Source organism: Zerene cesonia, chromosome 28 (genome assembly GCF_012273895.1).
Source record: "Zerene cesonia ecotype Mississippi chromosome 28, Zerene_cesonia_1.1, whole genome shotgun sequence".
Lineage (NCBI taxonomy): Eukaryota > Metazoa > Arthropoda > Insecta > Lepidoptera > Pieridae > Zerene > Zerene cesonia.
In genome coordinates, this window is record NC_052129.1 from 2,518,209 (window position 1) to 2,536,364 (window position 18,156).

Here is an 18,156-nt window from a genome sequence, read left to right on the forward strand (position 1 = left end):
TAATAAATGTTATTTGCAGTTAACAATTTTCTTTTTTCTTTATTACAATATTTATGGCAAGACTAGGTATATATAGTACATATTAAGTGCTAATTTTATCCCTCTAAAATTACGGACACAGAGTATTATAGCCTACAATAAAAGAAAATTTCACACATTGATATAATTGTATGTAAGGTGAGGTATCCGAATATAATTAATGTAATTTCAAGTTGTGTAATTATCATCAAATTGAGATACATTATACGTAATGGCGACAAAAAACTAGATTAAATAGATTTAATGAAATAACCCGTCAATAACATCGTTTATATACTTCATATGATTCATTTTAACATTAAAGGATTAATTGATGAAATAAATTCGAAAAAATAACATTTCCTATCAAAACCGATGTCATTCTTCCATAATTATGTTTTTAATGACCTAAATATCTTAGATTTAGTGTCTAGTATTTATCCGGTATTAAATTTATCGCCTGCGTTATATAATAAATGTAATTAAATTAAAATCCTAACTACCTTGAAAGTCAATAATGCAAATGAGTCTAGACTCTAGACTGTCGCATTGTATTTTATACTCAAATTAACTTGATATTGAGTTACGTATCTCATAGACTATCTTTGATTTGTTATAGACAATTCTTTATTTAGTGTACACTATCTGGAGCCCGCGGCTTTACCCGTAGTACCCGCGTAAAAGTACTATGTACTAAGTTTCATACAGATTCGAACAGCTGATTTTGTGTGACAGAGTAACATCCATACATACTTACAAACTTTCGATTTTTTAATATTTGTACGATACACAGCAGCCTCTATATCCTGCTTATGCAATAAAATGTGTAAATAGACGCTCCGGATAGATTATCAAGAGTTCTGTTTATCCCAAAAGAGCATTTAATAGGGATAAAAATAATCTATCACCCAAGTCAGCTCATACCCTGTCTGTATACCAAATTTCAACAAAATCCGTTCAGTAGTTTCAGCGTGATTGACTGACAAATATATAAACAAACAAACTTTCACATTTATAATATTAGTGTGATTAAATTAATGTATAACTAGTCATCTGCAAACAAAATTTAAAAATATTACACAGTTTATTCAGTCTTTTAGAGTTTTTTAAAAGCGTTTAAATGCAAAAAACATTGGTAGAAAATCAAAAGAACTTGTAGAATATAAATAGATGAAATTTATATCTAACTAGGAATAATCTAGATACGAAATAGAAAATTAATAAACCATTAATACTTAAACAGTATCATTAGCCGCCAGTTTTCACCATTTATAAATGGTACAAGTTTTTAAAGGGGATGTGTCGGACGAAGCCGGAATTTCGAACTAGTTAGAAATCTCGCAGCCATTTGTAGCGAGGAAGTAAGTTATATACTTTCGCTGTTCCTTCCTTAAACTTTGTGACTATTTTAAGTGAATCCTACTAATATTATAAATGCGAAATTTTGTAAGGATGTGTGTGTGTTTGTTGGTCTTTCACGCAAAAACTACTGAACCGATTGCAATGAAATTTGGTACGTAGACAGCTGGACAACTGGAATTACATATAGGCAACTATTTATCCCGATATTCCAACGGGATACGGACTAACGCGGGCGAAACCGCGGGGCGCAGCTAGTAAATAATAAAGAAATTGATATGGAAGGAGCGTATGGAGGACATATTTACTGTAACGGAAAATAATTTAATTTACATTTTTGGGCTTGAAGTCTATTTGTTATACACAGTTTAGTAGTTTCGTTATAAGATGAAAATATCGCGCAGAAATTTATACCTTGTGACCCAGTGCTATGACATATTAACTTTCTTTTAAATAATGTATAACTGCATTTTTAATTTATAGTAATTTTAAGGTATATTTAAAAAAATTACTCAATCCAACTAACACCGTTTTTAAATGTATACTTGCAATGTATTAAAACCAATGCTCTCATGTACTTATGGCATAAAGACCACATCCCAGTGACGTCACTGAGAGAAATCTTAGGACGTTCATAACTGCGTTTTGTACATTAGGTAAAGGAAAGGGCCTCAAGATGAAAGTGGCCTGCAGTTGCATCTGCACTTTCGCATAAATACGTGAAGGAATTTTACTTGCTTTCATGAGTTGGTGTGTGTTAAGTGTAGCTATGTATATATTTCAATGTGATATATAGTGAAGGTCTATATTTAAAGGTATTTAAGAGATAATTTGTATGCGATGACGATAAGCAAAAATTGTACATATTATCTGAGCTTCAAGCTTTATAAAGGAAACTTGCTAACTACACGAAAATTGATTTCATAACTAGAATGTTTATATATTTATTTTATTTATTTACCCAACAGTGACATAAAACTTTAAATAGTAGCATGAAAGCAAAATAATTGATAAACGTTACAAGTCAGAAATAATGTTAGAAGAAAAAATTTTAGTGAAATTTTCTAAAAATTCATATTAACTTTATATAATTTATTTTAAATATATCTACTATCTATCTATCTATTATTTATTATGAACATACCTACCTACTTTTATAAAGTTTATATCTGCTTAAAATTAGTTCATAAAGTAGCACATTCATTCATCACAAACGAAAAATGTAAACCGTAATAATTAACTAATAAATTGACACCGATACCATTAAATATTTGAACTTGCTGAATTAATTATTATCGGGTTAAATTCAATTTTTACGGTTAAAAAGTGAGTTAATTCGAAAAACTGGGGTATGCTATTGATTTTAAGTTCTCGTTATAATTCTGTTTACCTGTTTTAAAATTTGAACTGAATACTTAGTTTACATCTTACTACATTCTTTAACTTTCCCATCTTTATTTATTTGTATTGTACAATCCGCTTAATCAGTCTCTATACGCGTTGACTGGAAATAAAAAAAAGATGTCTATAACATTCACAGATAACCTGGCTGAAGACTTGACGTGGTTAAAGAATTGATGAAAAACATATACTAAAATTACGTTCGCATTTTTCCATCTTAAAAAGACAAATAGTTTAACTATAGAACTATTATAATACACAAATATAGAACTATGATGCCGCAAAAAGAATGCTTAAATGTCCACCACCAATATCTTTACGACTTCTTATAAGCGGGGTCTCAGGGCCCTTCTTAAAAAAATATATATTGTCAAAACTTGCAAGTACATAAATCGTATATTTATTACTCAACATTTTAACAATCTACGAATTTACATAAAAACTGATTTTCTTGTAGAAGGTTTAATGAAATTCAAGAATAAAAAGCGTTTATAGAATAATCTGGGGCAAGCCCATTTTAATAACAGATCACTGCTTTTAAATTGTGCCGTTCAAGGTTCGAATGCAGAAATACAATAACTTGTTTTAAACTTATCGATATTAAAAGTGATAACGCAATCAAGTAACAGGTTGATTTTATAATTATCTATAATACATGATTAAATAAATAAAACATTGTTTTTAATTAGCTTCGATTTTTTTTAAACTTCCATAAAAAAAACGCGATTTGCCATTTTACTTGCAAAAAGTACACCAATTTCATTAAATCTTACACCAAGAAAAGTTGCATTTTTCTGACAAAGTCTACATAGACTAACGCGAATCGAGAATAATTTTAACTAGGTCAACGCGAAAGCTGCCTCAAAGAACAGCCAATTCCTTTTAAATGAAAATATCCATTTCCACATGAACATATCATACCAAATACTCAAAAAAAACACAAGAATGCGTATCGAAAGGTATCAAAAAAGGTAGGAGATGTCCGATAACTTTCACATCGGCGAAAGCATTACGATCTCTGGCTGAGGTCATTCACTTGGCCCATTGTAGGTTGGCGCTTTATCACCTGCCTTATCGTTATTGTGTACTTCAGTTTTTGATTTAAAATTAAAAAGGTATTCATATGTCTGAAGTGGTATTTCTAGGATTGATTATGGGTGTAAAAATTTATGGTTTTTAACACACACGGGCATTCATTTTCAGCCTAATTGTTTATGAATTATAGAGTGCCTATTTTGTAATATGGTAAAAATATTTTATAGGCTGGGGTAAGCAATGGTTCTTATCGATGGAGCTGTCTATTTAATTTATTCATTTTAAAAACATTATCTGTTTGTTTTTCCAATGATTTAGAGTTAAGCCTACAAGAGTTTTTTAAATCGATGAAATAGATTCAAAAATATTTTATTTTGCAATAATTATTTAAAAACCATTCAATTCTTAAGTAAATTATTTTACATTATATAAAGTGGATACAAAAACAGTACTAACTACTTCCTAATTTCTTACCAATCTCAGCTACTGAATATCTTACATATTTTTCGAAATTGAGACCGCCAATAATTACCTGAAAACAAAAGGGAAATATAATTATATTAAATTACATTTGACAGAAATAATTACTACATACAAATAAATAATCGTAGATTGACAACTGACGCAAGCACATTTTACAACTTCATTGCTACTGAAACAATTAATTTTTACAGTAATATTGCTTAATTTTAAACCAATTTTAATTGCAGATTTCGCGTGAATCAAACTCACGCAAACAAAAACAAAAGGTAGGTATATGGATAAGGCAAAGTATTGTTAAATCTGGTCTAGATTTTCTAATGTTTCATTATTCTGCATTTTATTAATGTCACGAAAATGTAACGCCATTTTTATTAAACTATAAGTAAATTATCATGGGAGTCGAGCACGCATCGGCACGAATTGGGCCAGATCAAACAAGTTAGGTACCACCATAAAAGATCGACGTAAAACAACTTAGCATTTAAATGCTTCTATTTCTTACAGTAAGTGGAGGAGCCAGAGGACCATGTCCTTTTCCTGACCCTTCCCAGTAGCCTTAATCTTTAAAAGCAGCATTTTCAGACGTGGTTTCACTCACCATTATGTGAACTATCGTTTTACTTCTCCGCCCTAACATAAAAAGATAAACACTATCTATTATGTAATAAACTCCTAGTACATTTATATAGGTGATGAGTTTCTATAAGAAATCTAAAATAAATAATATATTCACATACACTGTAACAACTATCGAAAGAATCAAAGTTCGGATTACATAATCCTGTATAAGAGTATATTGACTCTGAAATGTAACTGTTGCAATTATATTTATGTAATGTCAATTTTATTGAGGTCAGAACAAGGTAATAAAAGAATGTATATAAATTGTTCTAACAAACTCCCTAGTTCATATTTATTGACGTTTATCGGTCTAAACTATTTAATTATCCTAGTACCTACAATTCTGATTATAGTCTTACTACTTGTAAGAAAAAAATACGTATATTCATAAACAAACTATGACTACAAAAGGACAAATAAGTTACGCAATTTCTAAAGTTAAAAAAAAATTATTATATTGATTAGGATTTTCGACACTTTTTTATTAAATCAAAATTGTTAACTATTACTAAATTTGTAGCATTAAAGCTTAGAGATGTAGAAAAATTTATATATGTGATTAAAAAAATATATAATATAGCTTTAATTAAGAATATAAGTGAACGTTATAAACACCAATTGCCTAACAAATGATTGTTTCAAACAATATTATATAAAAACTCAGCAATCAAAAAGCGATTCATTATTTTAGTTCACTCGACGCGTACATCCGTACAACAGATAATGAGAGTTTGCTTTCACAATGTTATTATTATTCTTTAAAACAATAATTAATTTATAAAACTTTGTGACGATATAAATATAAATTTGTATTAATTGAACTCGAAGCACTCAATTAATATAGGGGAATTATTAATAATTTATTTAATTATTAATCCAACGTACGGTAAGATTCTTGTTCATTGTAGCTTAATTGCAATAATTAAAACTTAATTATGACTTCATAAATTTTATTTCTCAAATAACACTTCAGACTTATACTATCGCACTTAAATTATCAAACGCGTGATAAATAAGTAAACCATTCTTTACAAATGTGTTATTTTTTATCGATTTCATTGACATATAAATCTGTGAACAAACTGCAAATATTCATGGAACAATCTAGAACTATGACTCCCACTTGGCAATTTGTCAAGGGCCAAGATTCGCTAAACACAACTCCGGTATGCACTTTCACTTCGCCGGATTTATTTAATATAGAAACCACTTGGCGAATATTTGTGTTTGTGGAGAAATTGTATGCATATTTCGTTATGGTATTTCATTTTCTATTATTTACTGGGAGTGGCGTTTGAATTTCGTCAAGGTATCGTATATATCGTATTTGTATAGATATGTTAGATATTCGAAAAAATTATTATGTTTAAAATACATGTTATTTTTGAGTATTTTAATCAATATAAAGCGTTGTTGTAATTTCATCTTTCATATATATATATATATTATAATAGGAATGAGATTAAATTCGTTTTTTTGGTAATGCCTACATCATTCTGAGATTCCCCAGTTGTTGTCTTGGATCAATTTCCCACATTAATCTTAACATGTACATTGTACTTATGTACAAACATATAGGTTCTTTCGTAAGTTTCCTTCTATGTACAATCTTGTTGAAGAGTTAAATAAATAAATAAAAAATTCTTTCTGAATCGGTAGTCATTTTAAAGAGAGACTTTTTGAATTTGTGTTTGAGTTGTATTAAGTATAACTTTGATTATATAAATATATTGAATGAATCGACTGAATCGAATTCAACTTGAAAAACCAGTGCGCTTCGCATTCTGATTAAAAAACAAACCCAGTAATTTATTTAAATATATAAGCCGCTTTTACACTTTTTATTCTACGAAAGAGTTTTCTACGTAAGTGGTCAAATTATATTTTTTTTTATATAAAGAAAGAATACACCACATTTTTATACAAACCAAAACACTAGAAAAAACATGCATGTAAACTTTGTTTGGATTCATAATCCACCAAATAATAGTTCCCATGATTTCACCCATGTTACACTGATGCTACATTACAAAGGTAATTAAGTCAATTAAAACCGTTACAGTTGCCCACTTCTCATCACCTCGTGGTACGGTTGACTGCGCTGCAATGTTTTATGTAATTTAGAGGCAATATCTGCCAGGTCGCCGGAACATCATCTATTATACTACGAAGTATATTATATTACGAAGCTTTTTAATGCGCTAATGTCAGGAACTGCTCGGTCGAATTGAAGATGTTTGAATGATGGACAGTCCAGTTATCGAGGAAGGCATAACGAAACTCTAAGGCTAACAGGAGCGTACCAACAATTGTGATTGCAGCAAAACTGTTAGTTGTGAGAGCAGAAGAATTTACGTAGATCAGCTATTTGTTTATTTATGTATAACCTCATTGCAAACACAGAAGATAGATAAATACAGAAAGAACATAAAATAAACGAAAATCGTATGTATTATCGCTAATTAGCAATTTTTTCCTCACCCTTCTCGGTCTATTCCTTTCTTCCAATCTTCAATTTATTCGTTATCCCGTACCTACTAAAAGCGGGCAGCGCATTTCCAGAGGCACTACCTCTACCAATCTTCATGAACATTAGTAGAGGTAGTGCCTCTGGATCAACAATCAGGTGGTGGTTGCCCACTTATGGCAGAAAAAGAACTATCATATGTATTCATAAGGAGAGATATTCAAAGAAAGTGGGAAAAAATTATTTTCATTGATCGATCAGTTAAATGTTGCATTTAATATTTAGTATATTTATACTATTAAAATTTAAACGAATAATAATTTCGATTTATAACCAACTCTAGGCAGACAAGCGTATCTCGTCAATCTCGAGATGTCAAGCTCAAAGCTCCGACTTTCACCGGTTATAAAAACGTGATGCGAATAGTTTGTCCGGTTCCATTTCACTCGGTCACATCACTCGTTATCCGGTATCGGTTTTTTCGAGCTAGCGTCCCATTTCACCTAGTACGGAGTGTATGTGCTAGGGCTTAGAATATGTAGTGTTTTACTTCACTTTAGTGTTGTTTCACTTAAGTTTTTTATGCCATAGCTTCCAACCAAGATAGATGAATTTGGTACAGAGATGTTTACAAAATATTTGAAGTTAACGTTAATGAAAATTTGACTTTATATGTCACAATTAATCAAACGTATTTTTCTCATTACACTTTCGGACACTAAGTTTCTTTATAACATTAATCTAAGATATTACAGAATATAATATTGTAATATTCAGAATAGTTTGTTAAATATAACAAGAAAATGAACACCTCCGTTACAAGTTACGTCAAACCATTAGCTCCGAAACCTCTCATTACATCTTGTAACGTCTTACCTCAGAATTAAATTATTGCAAATACTCAGACTTCCCTCTTTATTATATAAGAATAGTATTACTGCATTATATATTATACATTTCACGGTCGAATTATTGTGTTGTGATGTGTTTTTAATCGTTGATAATATGTAATCTATTTATCAATTTCAGTATTTAATCGCACTGTTATTTTATTTCATTAAGTTTTTATAGACCGTAGGACGTAAAGTTCCTTTTAAAATATTGCATTTTGGAATAATCATTCATTCCATGTATCTTATATACAAGTAAGTATGGGTTTGGGTTGACAAGTAAGTTATCATTTACATAACCAACGGTGAAAATTGAAATAAGTCTAGAAGTTATTGAGTTTAACGAAACAAATCAACAAACAAATTAACAAAGTATTCAGCTTTATATTATTAAAATATAGGATTATAAATATTAATTATTGTCTATTACAAAACTTTCAAATCAAACTAAGGTTGACAAGAATGAAAATTCGTAGGCTACCAAATAATATTTCCTGGTCTGTAATTGAACCGAGTGGAGGCTAAATTAACTCTTAAATCGACCTTCTAATTAAATTACAGTTTTACACGCAATATTATATAATAGCTATAACGATTGAATTTGTATAAAAAACAATATAAACGACGCAAATAATAAAACACTCATACCACTGATATCATTTATGTTTTTTAATAAACTACTTTTACAAGAAAATTTATGTTATTAACAGTTTTATCATACATTTTATTTAGTCATTACTTTATATTTATAATTACAGCATAGTTACGTACAAGATTTAATATTATTCTAATAATAGCACATTACATTATATACGTAATGATTAAATTGAAAAATTATTAACAAATTCAATGGTTATCAATGGAAATCATGTTAACAAAACCGCACTATATCACACCAGTTATTCAACCTTTATATGACCTTCGAAATAACCTAAATGCACTTCCCGGTAACCTTAATGCATTGGACAGTTTTAATTCAATGATACACGAAAACTAATTTGTATACAAGTATAGGAAAGTAAATTGTGTAATAACGTGTCTATACTAGTAGTTGTCCTTGATTTTAGTTGTTTCCTACGTATAAGTATTCTAGTATTTTTAACAAATATTATAGACTAGCTGCGCTTCGCGGTTTTACCCGTGTATGTCTGTATCCCGTAAGGATATGGGGATAAAAAGTTGCCTATGAGTTATTCCAGTTGTCCAGCTATCTACGTATATTCATTGCAATCGGTTCATACATCCATCCATACTTACAAACTTTCGCGTTTATAATATTAGTAGGATATCGCTCAGATATAATGCTTATGTCGGTTAGATAGAAGAAGGCGTTGTTACGTGTACTTTACACGTTGAGAAAGACATCACAAAACGGCCTTACATGCGGAAATCTATGACGAACGGAATTAAATTATTTGTTTTTAAGAATGTTTCTTAATCAAATCTAAAGCGTGCCTGCAAACATCCAAACAAACCTATTATTAAACATATCATAGTGGAGGTGTTGGCATTATTTCCATCACCCCCGATTACATTTCATAGCAGTATACTTGAGCTTCTATTTAATTTCTTAAATTACCATAAATATGCCTGCTGAGACACCAAATAAAGTTCTTTCGAAACTAGACCGTAAGATTTAGTGTTATTAAGTCGTCTTTCCTGTAGAACATTCCACAACCACTACTATAATATTATTACTGTAGCATTAAGCAGAATATCCACTTAGTGGAAAAGCCTAGATTTAGTAACGCTAACATAATAATGGCGGTGATCTTGCAATTTAAAGAACCGTTCCTATTTGGATACTTTTCTTACTCCACTTTACATTAACTGTTGTTTAACTCTTATATAAATGTAAACCGTCATTCTATGAATACTTAAACTAAGGTCAAAGATACTTTAAACCGAGCTTGTAAAGCATTGAAATATAGGTAATAGAAAAATCCACTGTTCGAGACCAGGGAAACGCGCAGGAAATAAATTGATTTAACAATTTATCTCCGCAATCGTGAGGACACCGGCATGTCCAAGATGATAAAAGAATTTACCTCGATCACCATTGATACTCTTTGATACAAAATATCTGTAATATATAATCGTCTGCAGCATAATGAATATATAATATATAAAAAAAATCTTACGCCATCTATTGAGATGATTAAGAACCATCTCAATCAATATGAACCATGATTTAAATGATTAAGTACGAAATTCCATCGATGGAACGCGGTCTTGGTTAAATAAAATTTTAAATTTTATAGCATTCAATTACGAAATATTATCAATTATAATGTTATAACAGACTACCTACTTCAAACAACTGAAAACTTTCACAGATCCATAATCATTCCTTAGTATTTGCCCTTCAATAAAAGAAATATTATCGCATCCTGCGCATCACCGACGAACTGACATTTCGTATAACCTTTATATGATGACATAACATAACGAAACCATTCGCTTGTGACTCGCACCTTGCTTTACATCACGATTTACAAATGTCAATAGTTCATTTGTCGCATACACGCAACTATATATCTCAACTAGCGGTCCGACCCGGCTTCGCCCGTGGTAGATATTAAGCCTATAGCCTTCATCAATATATGGGATATATAACACTGAAATAATTTTTCAAATCGGACCAGCAGCTCCTGTGATTCGAGCTTTCAAACAAGCAAACAAACTCTTCAGCTTTATAATAGTATAGATTATTATAGAATTGACATAAGCAGTGATGGCTCAGTGGTGAGAACCTCGAACTTCAAAATCGATAAATCGGGGTTCGAGACCGGTCGAACGTGCAGGAAATAATCTGCAGGTGTGGATAACATCACCACTGCTTAAAACGGTGAAGGAAAACATCGGAAGGAAACCGGCATGTCCAAGAATCAAAATTTGGACGACATGTGCCAACCCGCACTTGGCCAGCGTGGTGGATTATGGCCTGTGTCCCAGCAGTGAGAACATATATGAGCTGATGAGGATAATGATGATAGATTTATATTATGTACTGTTTTAACTCGGTTTTACGACTTTATAGATGTTGATGGAGATTAAAGCTTTCTGTGAATTTTTAGATAGATATGAGGTATGTTATCATTATCATCAATGATGCAATTAATAGATGGATGTGAAGCTATCTACCATTTTCATCACCATCGACATCGTAAGCCTACTTTTTCTCTCTATGGTGATATAACCCTTAAGATAATTTTAATTTTAATATGCTATTCCTATTATCATAACAAATAAATGATATACCAAACCGTATGCATTTAATTGTAAAACTGCTAAGCGCAAACGCGACTACCAATTTTGTCTGTCTGTATGCGATTACCACACAACCGATGTGTCAATCTAATAAAACCATTGATTAAAGCCTTGTTAGTGTTTGTTTGTCTCGTAACAGCTAAACAACTTTCTAAATGTATTTTAACAGATGTTACCTAATGTCACAAGGAATAAGGTTCAAACTAGAATATAATAAATAAAATAAAATAAAATAAATAAAAAAACATTCTGGATGCTCTCCGGTGATCCGACAACAAGCCCTCTTCCTTTTTTAAAGTCGTTTTAAATGATATATGAAACGCAAAAGTTATAAATATTTTAAAGGTTAATTGTGGTTTAAATTTAGATAAACAAAAATAACAATAATTTAATGGTCCAAATGAACAGTTAGTAACACTTCTAATTGTTTATAAAAAATGTCTAATTTATAATATTCTAGATGCAAAAGTGACTCTTACTGACTGTCGGTCTGTCTCTTCTTCACGCATAAACTACCGAACCTATTTGAATGAAATTTCGTATACAGATAAATTAAGAGAAGAAGGGGCATAGGATAGTTTCTCTTCCGATAATCGGATCCCGTGGGATCGGGAATTATGCGGGGAAAATTCTGGTATTCTATATTTTTCCGGGAATCGCAAAAAGCTTATATTCAATAAAATTATCATATACTTCAAGATTATCTTTCCATTTGTAATTTTATTAATAGCTCGTGCTTTTGACTTATGAAATCTCCGAAAGGTCCCTAGAATTTTCGAAAGGTTAGTTCAAAAGTTCTCGACGACATCCACACTTTCATTATTTCATAATAACTGGATGGTTGAAAAGGGGAGTTTCATAATGATATTAATTTATTGATAAAAAAACACATTTAAATCAAACAGGCATCTTTCGAAGATTCCCTAAATTTTTTTTTTATATATGAAGCTAGCGATTCTCCGTAGCGATTTTTTTAGATACCATACAGTTACAAAATAATTATTTTATACAAAGAAACTAAACCTCATCGATATCTCAGAATCAGACCAAATTAAACCACACGTATAGCACAAGCTTTCAAAACAATCATCAAAATCAGCTCACCCACGAAAGATCTGAAGTAACACAAACTTCAAACAGCCGAATTAACAACCACCTCCTTTTTGAAGACGATTGAATATATAATAATTAATCATTGTGTGCCCTTGACTTTTTTTTATCAACGAAAAATTAGAAAGCAGCTAGCATTGGCCCGCCTTGTACCCATCATACGCAACCAAACACACACACACGCACGCACAGCTTGACCTTTCATAAGAGATTGTGAAAGTATTAAGCTATGGACACAGCGATTTTTGTATTTACCTTATATAGGCGATTTCTACAGTGAATATACTTTAAAAATGGAACGAACGAGTGGATATGATTGAAGGTTAATAATATTTCATTTTCAGGCTGTATTGATAAATGGTGATGTTATTTTTATATAACTAGCGGTTCGGCCTGGCTTCACCTGTGGTATGTATATTCTCTCCACAAGAACGTAGTTTGAACAAAAAATAGCCTAAATCGGCTGAGCCGTTTTCGAGGTTTACGTTTAGCTATTATATAGTAGAGATAAAAAATAAAAAATTGTATATTTTAGTCAATTTTAATTAGCAATTATCTCATGAAACTATCTTGAATTATTTTCTTTTAATAGCATGAATTTTAGATAAGAAATAACGAGCCATCATTTATCATATTATCCTTTGTATTTCAATGTGTTCTTATACGTACTTTCTTACAACAATAAAACGCTTCCGCTTACATTATTTCCGCGCTATTTGCTACGCCTATCATTACACACAACCTTATCTAGTAAATTAACGATTTCGTAGCAATTAATAGACATATACAAGCAATAGTAACTGTAAAATTACGCGTTAATTATATCGAAAACTAACCGTTTAGGAAAGCAAATGAAACAAGTTTCTACAAACACACTCATATTGTAAAGAGGAAACTTGTATACTTTTCTATGTTTGTAATGTTTTCACGCGACAGGCTTTTTATCCGATGGGAATCGAACCCTGAAACTCCCGATTATAACACCTGTACCAATAACAAGTGTAATATAAAGGATTACTACACTAAAATTCAAAAAGAGCGACTAATAAAAGGTAATTTTCTATAACTTAATTAATTTAATACATTTGTCTTTAAGCTTATTAATCACAAAGAAATACTAATTAATTCTGGGTTATTTCAATGGGATAATAGTAAATAATATTATAAAAGTTAACATACCTCCTTACATCTTTACATTAACATTCTATACAAAGAAAAGGGCAAATAAAAGAAAAAAGCTCCTTATTTGTGCAATGTCAGATAAACATCCGCCCATCGCTAGAGCAAGCCCTGTTGACCCGGAAAACGGGTCTGCACAGGCCTACTTCTAAAATGAATGAAGACGAGCCCATTTAAACTTATTCTTTTACTCCATTCCTATAAAAATTAACTAAAAGATAATTCTTAGAAACAGAATTATCTTATATGCGTAAAGATAATTTTCTTGGAAGAGAAATAAAGTACATTTTTCTCTCTATTTCCTTTGGTTACAAGTTACCACCCACATAACTTCACAAAATTGTGATGTTATTCTTGCTATGACCCTTTCATTGTTTAATATATGACTGAATCGATTATATACTTTGTAAAAATACATTCAAAACAAATTAAAGCAACTTCAAATAATATTTTCTTGTGTTTGATTTTACGCGAGTATTATACATTTAGAAATTAAAAACTTTTTAACGGATTTTAAACGCGATTTAGTCATTATATTATTAACCCGACACTTCAAACGCTTTACAACGAGCATCAGTCTCCCCGTGACCACGCTCGTTAAAAAGTTAAAAAGTTTTTAATTTCTAAACTTCAAATAATTTAGAGTTTAACCGTAGTAGAGTTGATGTTTCATAATATTTATAGATTAATACTAAAAAAGTAATTACGCGTTCATTATTCACTAGCTGCGCCCCGCGGTTTCAACCGTGTAAGTCCGTATCCCGTAGGAGTATCGGGATAAAAAGTTGCCTATATGTTATTCAAGTTGTCCAGCTGTCTGCGTACCAAATTGCATTGCAATCGGTGCAGTACTTTTTGCGTGAAAGAGTAACAAACACACACACACACATCCTTACAAACTTTCGCATTTATAATATCAGTAGGATTCCCAAATATTTTCGCAGACCCAATAGATAACGTCTTGGGTTTTTACCTTTCTCTTAACTAAAGTTTTGTTTTATTACTTTAAATAAACATTAAGATTAATGGCAAAATTTTTAACTATATAACGTTGACACGCTTTTTCTAACCACATGTATTATGCGGTTATATATTTATGCTAATGGATGAATATAATTGCATACTTGCTGATTTAGTATTACTTGAAACTAGGTAATATTAAAATCAAAACATTTTATAACATAATTTACTCTTGCATTCTCCTAAAATTATAATTAGGTTCGAATGGAAAATGTATTCATAACTTTGTATGTATATCCTTAAAAAAATAATAAAAGATATGTTATATGCTGCTAATTAATATAAAAAAGGACTTTTCTGATGTTTAAATGGGAAAAAATTCGCACTTTTTCAATTATGTATTAAAGTTGTTCAATAAAATGTTGTAAGATTTTTTTTTTAATTTTTTTTTTTCATTATAATGTTTGCGGTTACTTATTTGGTGAGATAAGATGATGATCAAATAACATCGAAAGTCCAGAAATAAAAATACCAATAAACGTAATCATTTCACTTTTGAAATCTCGTGTCGTGACTAGATTGCAATCTGAGTAGGTCCGCTAATAGATAAAACCGACTTGCAAGAAATGCTTATGTAAAATTCATAGATAAATTAATACTCTTATGTGGATATTAATGTAGATATAGTATCTGCTAGTATATAATCAGTAATTTAAGTTCTGCATTAACGTTTATTAATTAAAAAAGCTCTTTTAAGGACTTTTATACATTAAATTAAATAAATAACTAATGACAAATTGACCACTAATAAAACTTTTAACATAATACAAATAAAAACTGTAGTCTAAACTTATATATAACTAGCTTTATGCCCCGAACTTCGCCCCCGTAATGAAAGGAAATTATGCATATATAGATAGATAATTCCAGGATTTCCACACATATTTCTGGTTTCCATGGAATTTACACAACAAAAACTATGTCCTATGTATATGACTCACTCCACAAACTATCTATTTATAAAACTTTATCACAATCGATTCTGTGGTTCAGGCGTGAAGAAGAAACAGGCATACTAAGTCACAAAATTATAATTTTACGATTTTTTATTTATTTATTAGTAGGATATCAGTATGGATATGCTGCTATAATTATCACCTAGTACAAGGTGTCCTAGGTCCAAGGTGTTTACATACCCATCAAATGTCTGAACATTTTATTGAGAAACAATAAAAGATGCGACTAAACGTTTAAATAATTCAGCAGAAGCTCAGTTATACGAGTTTATGATTGTTACTAAGCCTGACATTTAACATCTGACCACTCACCGGTTGCGCAAACAACTTGCTTCACGACCTATCGAATTATATATTATATATGATACTATGAAGACATACAGTGAAGCAAATGTATTAGCGCGTTTGTTTAGGAATTCCGTAGCCGATTGAAATTTTCAGAGGTGTTTGGTAGAAAATCGGAGCGGCAAATTTTATTAATGCGAAAGTTTGTAAGGATGTGTGTGTGTTTGTTGCTCTTTTACGTAAAGACTGAACTGACTTAACCGATTGCTATGAAATTTAGTACGTAGACAGCTTTACAACTGGAATAACATATAGGCAACTTTTTATCCCGACATTCCTACGAGATACGGACTTACGCGGGTGAAACCGCCGGGCGCAGCTAGTATTATATATGTGAGGAACTTGGATGTACTCTTTTACGCAAATACGACTAGTCTGGTTTAAACGCACTTGGTACTGATATAGATTATAGAAATGGTAGAAAAAAAAATTAGTCTTTTCAAAAATGCATTCTCTTATCCAAAACTCTCGACTAATTGTAATGTTAGATGTGTATAAATCAGTTAACTTTAATAAAACTGCCTCTCTATTGAATAATTAATCATTCTAATAATTAACAGTGCATTAATCTGAATTAAATAAAATTGCTATATACATTAATTACTGTATACTATTTCCTTACTATATACAAATTTTTTAAGTAAAAAGCGCTTAATTGACTAGTCCCACTTTTCTTCATTTTTAAATGCAATTTCAATTAAAAATCATATTCTCAAACCGGTCGTAGTTTTCTGTTATCAAGTTAAATCAAAAAAAAAATTATAAAAGTGGAGCGAGTGAATTGATCGCTTTTTATTTAAAAAACGTCTTAAAAAAACGGAATTTCCGATATTCTAGTTAATTTTGATCTTAATACATTATTTATATATTATAGCCTCAAAAGTCATTTATCTTTACATATTTCTAACACCCGATTACTTAATCTCGTGTTAAGTCTATTAATTAATTTATAATGACGTAAATTTCACAATTATTTTTAAGAATACTGTATTTGCGTAACCAGCACGCAATTTGGTAACGATTATGATTCAGCTTTGCTTGCATTTGGGTTTGTCTGATTCTGTGTAATATTACAAAACCCTTTTGATATAGCAAGCGGATTTTCCAGTTAACTTTTGTGTTTAGATTGTTTAAAATTGTATGCGAATTTAGTAGTATAAATAATACGTCAATGATATTTTATTTAAGTCATATCTTAAATATATCTTGAATTTTATATGTCTTAATTAACTTAAAGAGTTAAAAAATCTATAGTTGAAAAGAACTTGATCGTAGGAATAAAGCTTATTTTATTTGGAGAAATATCTTAAGTATATCTATAAAATATACAAACATAAGAAAGTGGGACAAAATCGACATTTATTCGTGTCAACCTATCGTTAATTTTCCATAAGTGGTTGAGCGCGTTGATGTCGTTTGTATGCGGAGCTTTCGAGATCGCTAACATTTATACAGCCTTCGTATATTATATATTTTATATATGCATGATATCAACGATTACGTTGCACTTCAATTATTTGGAATTTTGTGTTTTTTTGATATTTATATGAACATGTTTTTTATACTTTATCTAGAAACCATTTTTTTCGTCATTTATCAAAAGCTTATTATGTTTCATTCTATAGCCTTATTTTAATTTTATCAAACATTGTATATAAAAATATCAAACGAAACATATTGAACTTTTCCACGAAAGCTCGTAGCCGGGAAAGCTCGCAAAACTTTCAAACACAAAAAAAAGTTCCATACCTTGACATGTCGATAAAGTTGTACATAAAAGCACCGCCACTGCACCCCATAAAACACAGTTAATAAAGCCCATTTCACTGCCACTTGTTAATAACCTAGGCTGAAGCATTTCACTCTCACTATCATGCTACGGTTCAATTCACAGCACAGATTAATGCAGGTCAAAATCTATTTAACACAGCGCCATCTCTTGAGCGGCTAGAAACGTTGGTGCGCGGGCGACGGTCGTATGTCTACTGAGACTGAACTGCGC

The 18,156-nt window shown here is 30.7% G+C and overlaps 1 protein-coding gene across 1 annotated transcript in view; it reads right to left on the reverse strand.

Moving 5' to 3' along the window:
- LOC119837692 overlaps positions 1–18,156 on the reverse strand; it is a 76,886-nt gene extending 58,730 nt beyond the window's left edge. Inside the window, exon 1 of the mRNA XM_038363423.1 lies at positions 17,904–18,156. Coding sequence (XP_038219351.1) covers positions 17,904–18,012 — 109 coding nt within the window. The 5' untranslated portion in view covers positions 18,013–18,156. The remainder of the gene's footprint in view (positions 1–17,903) is intronic.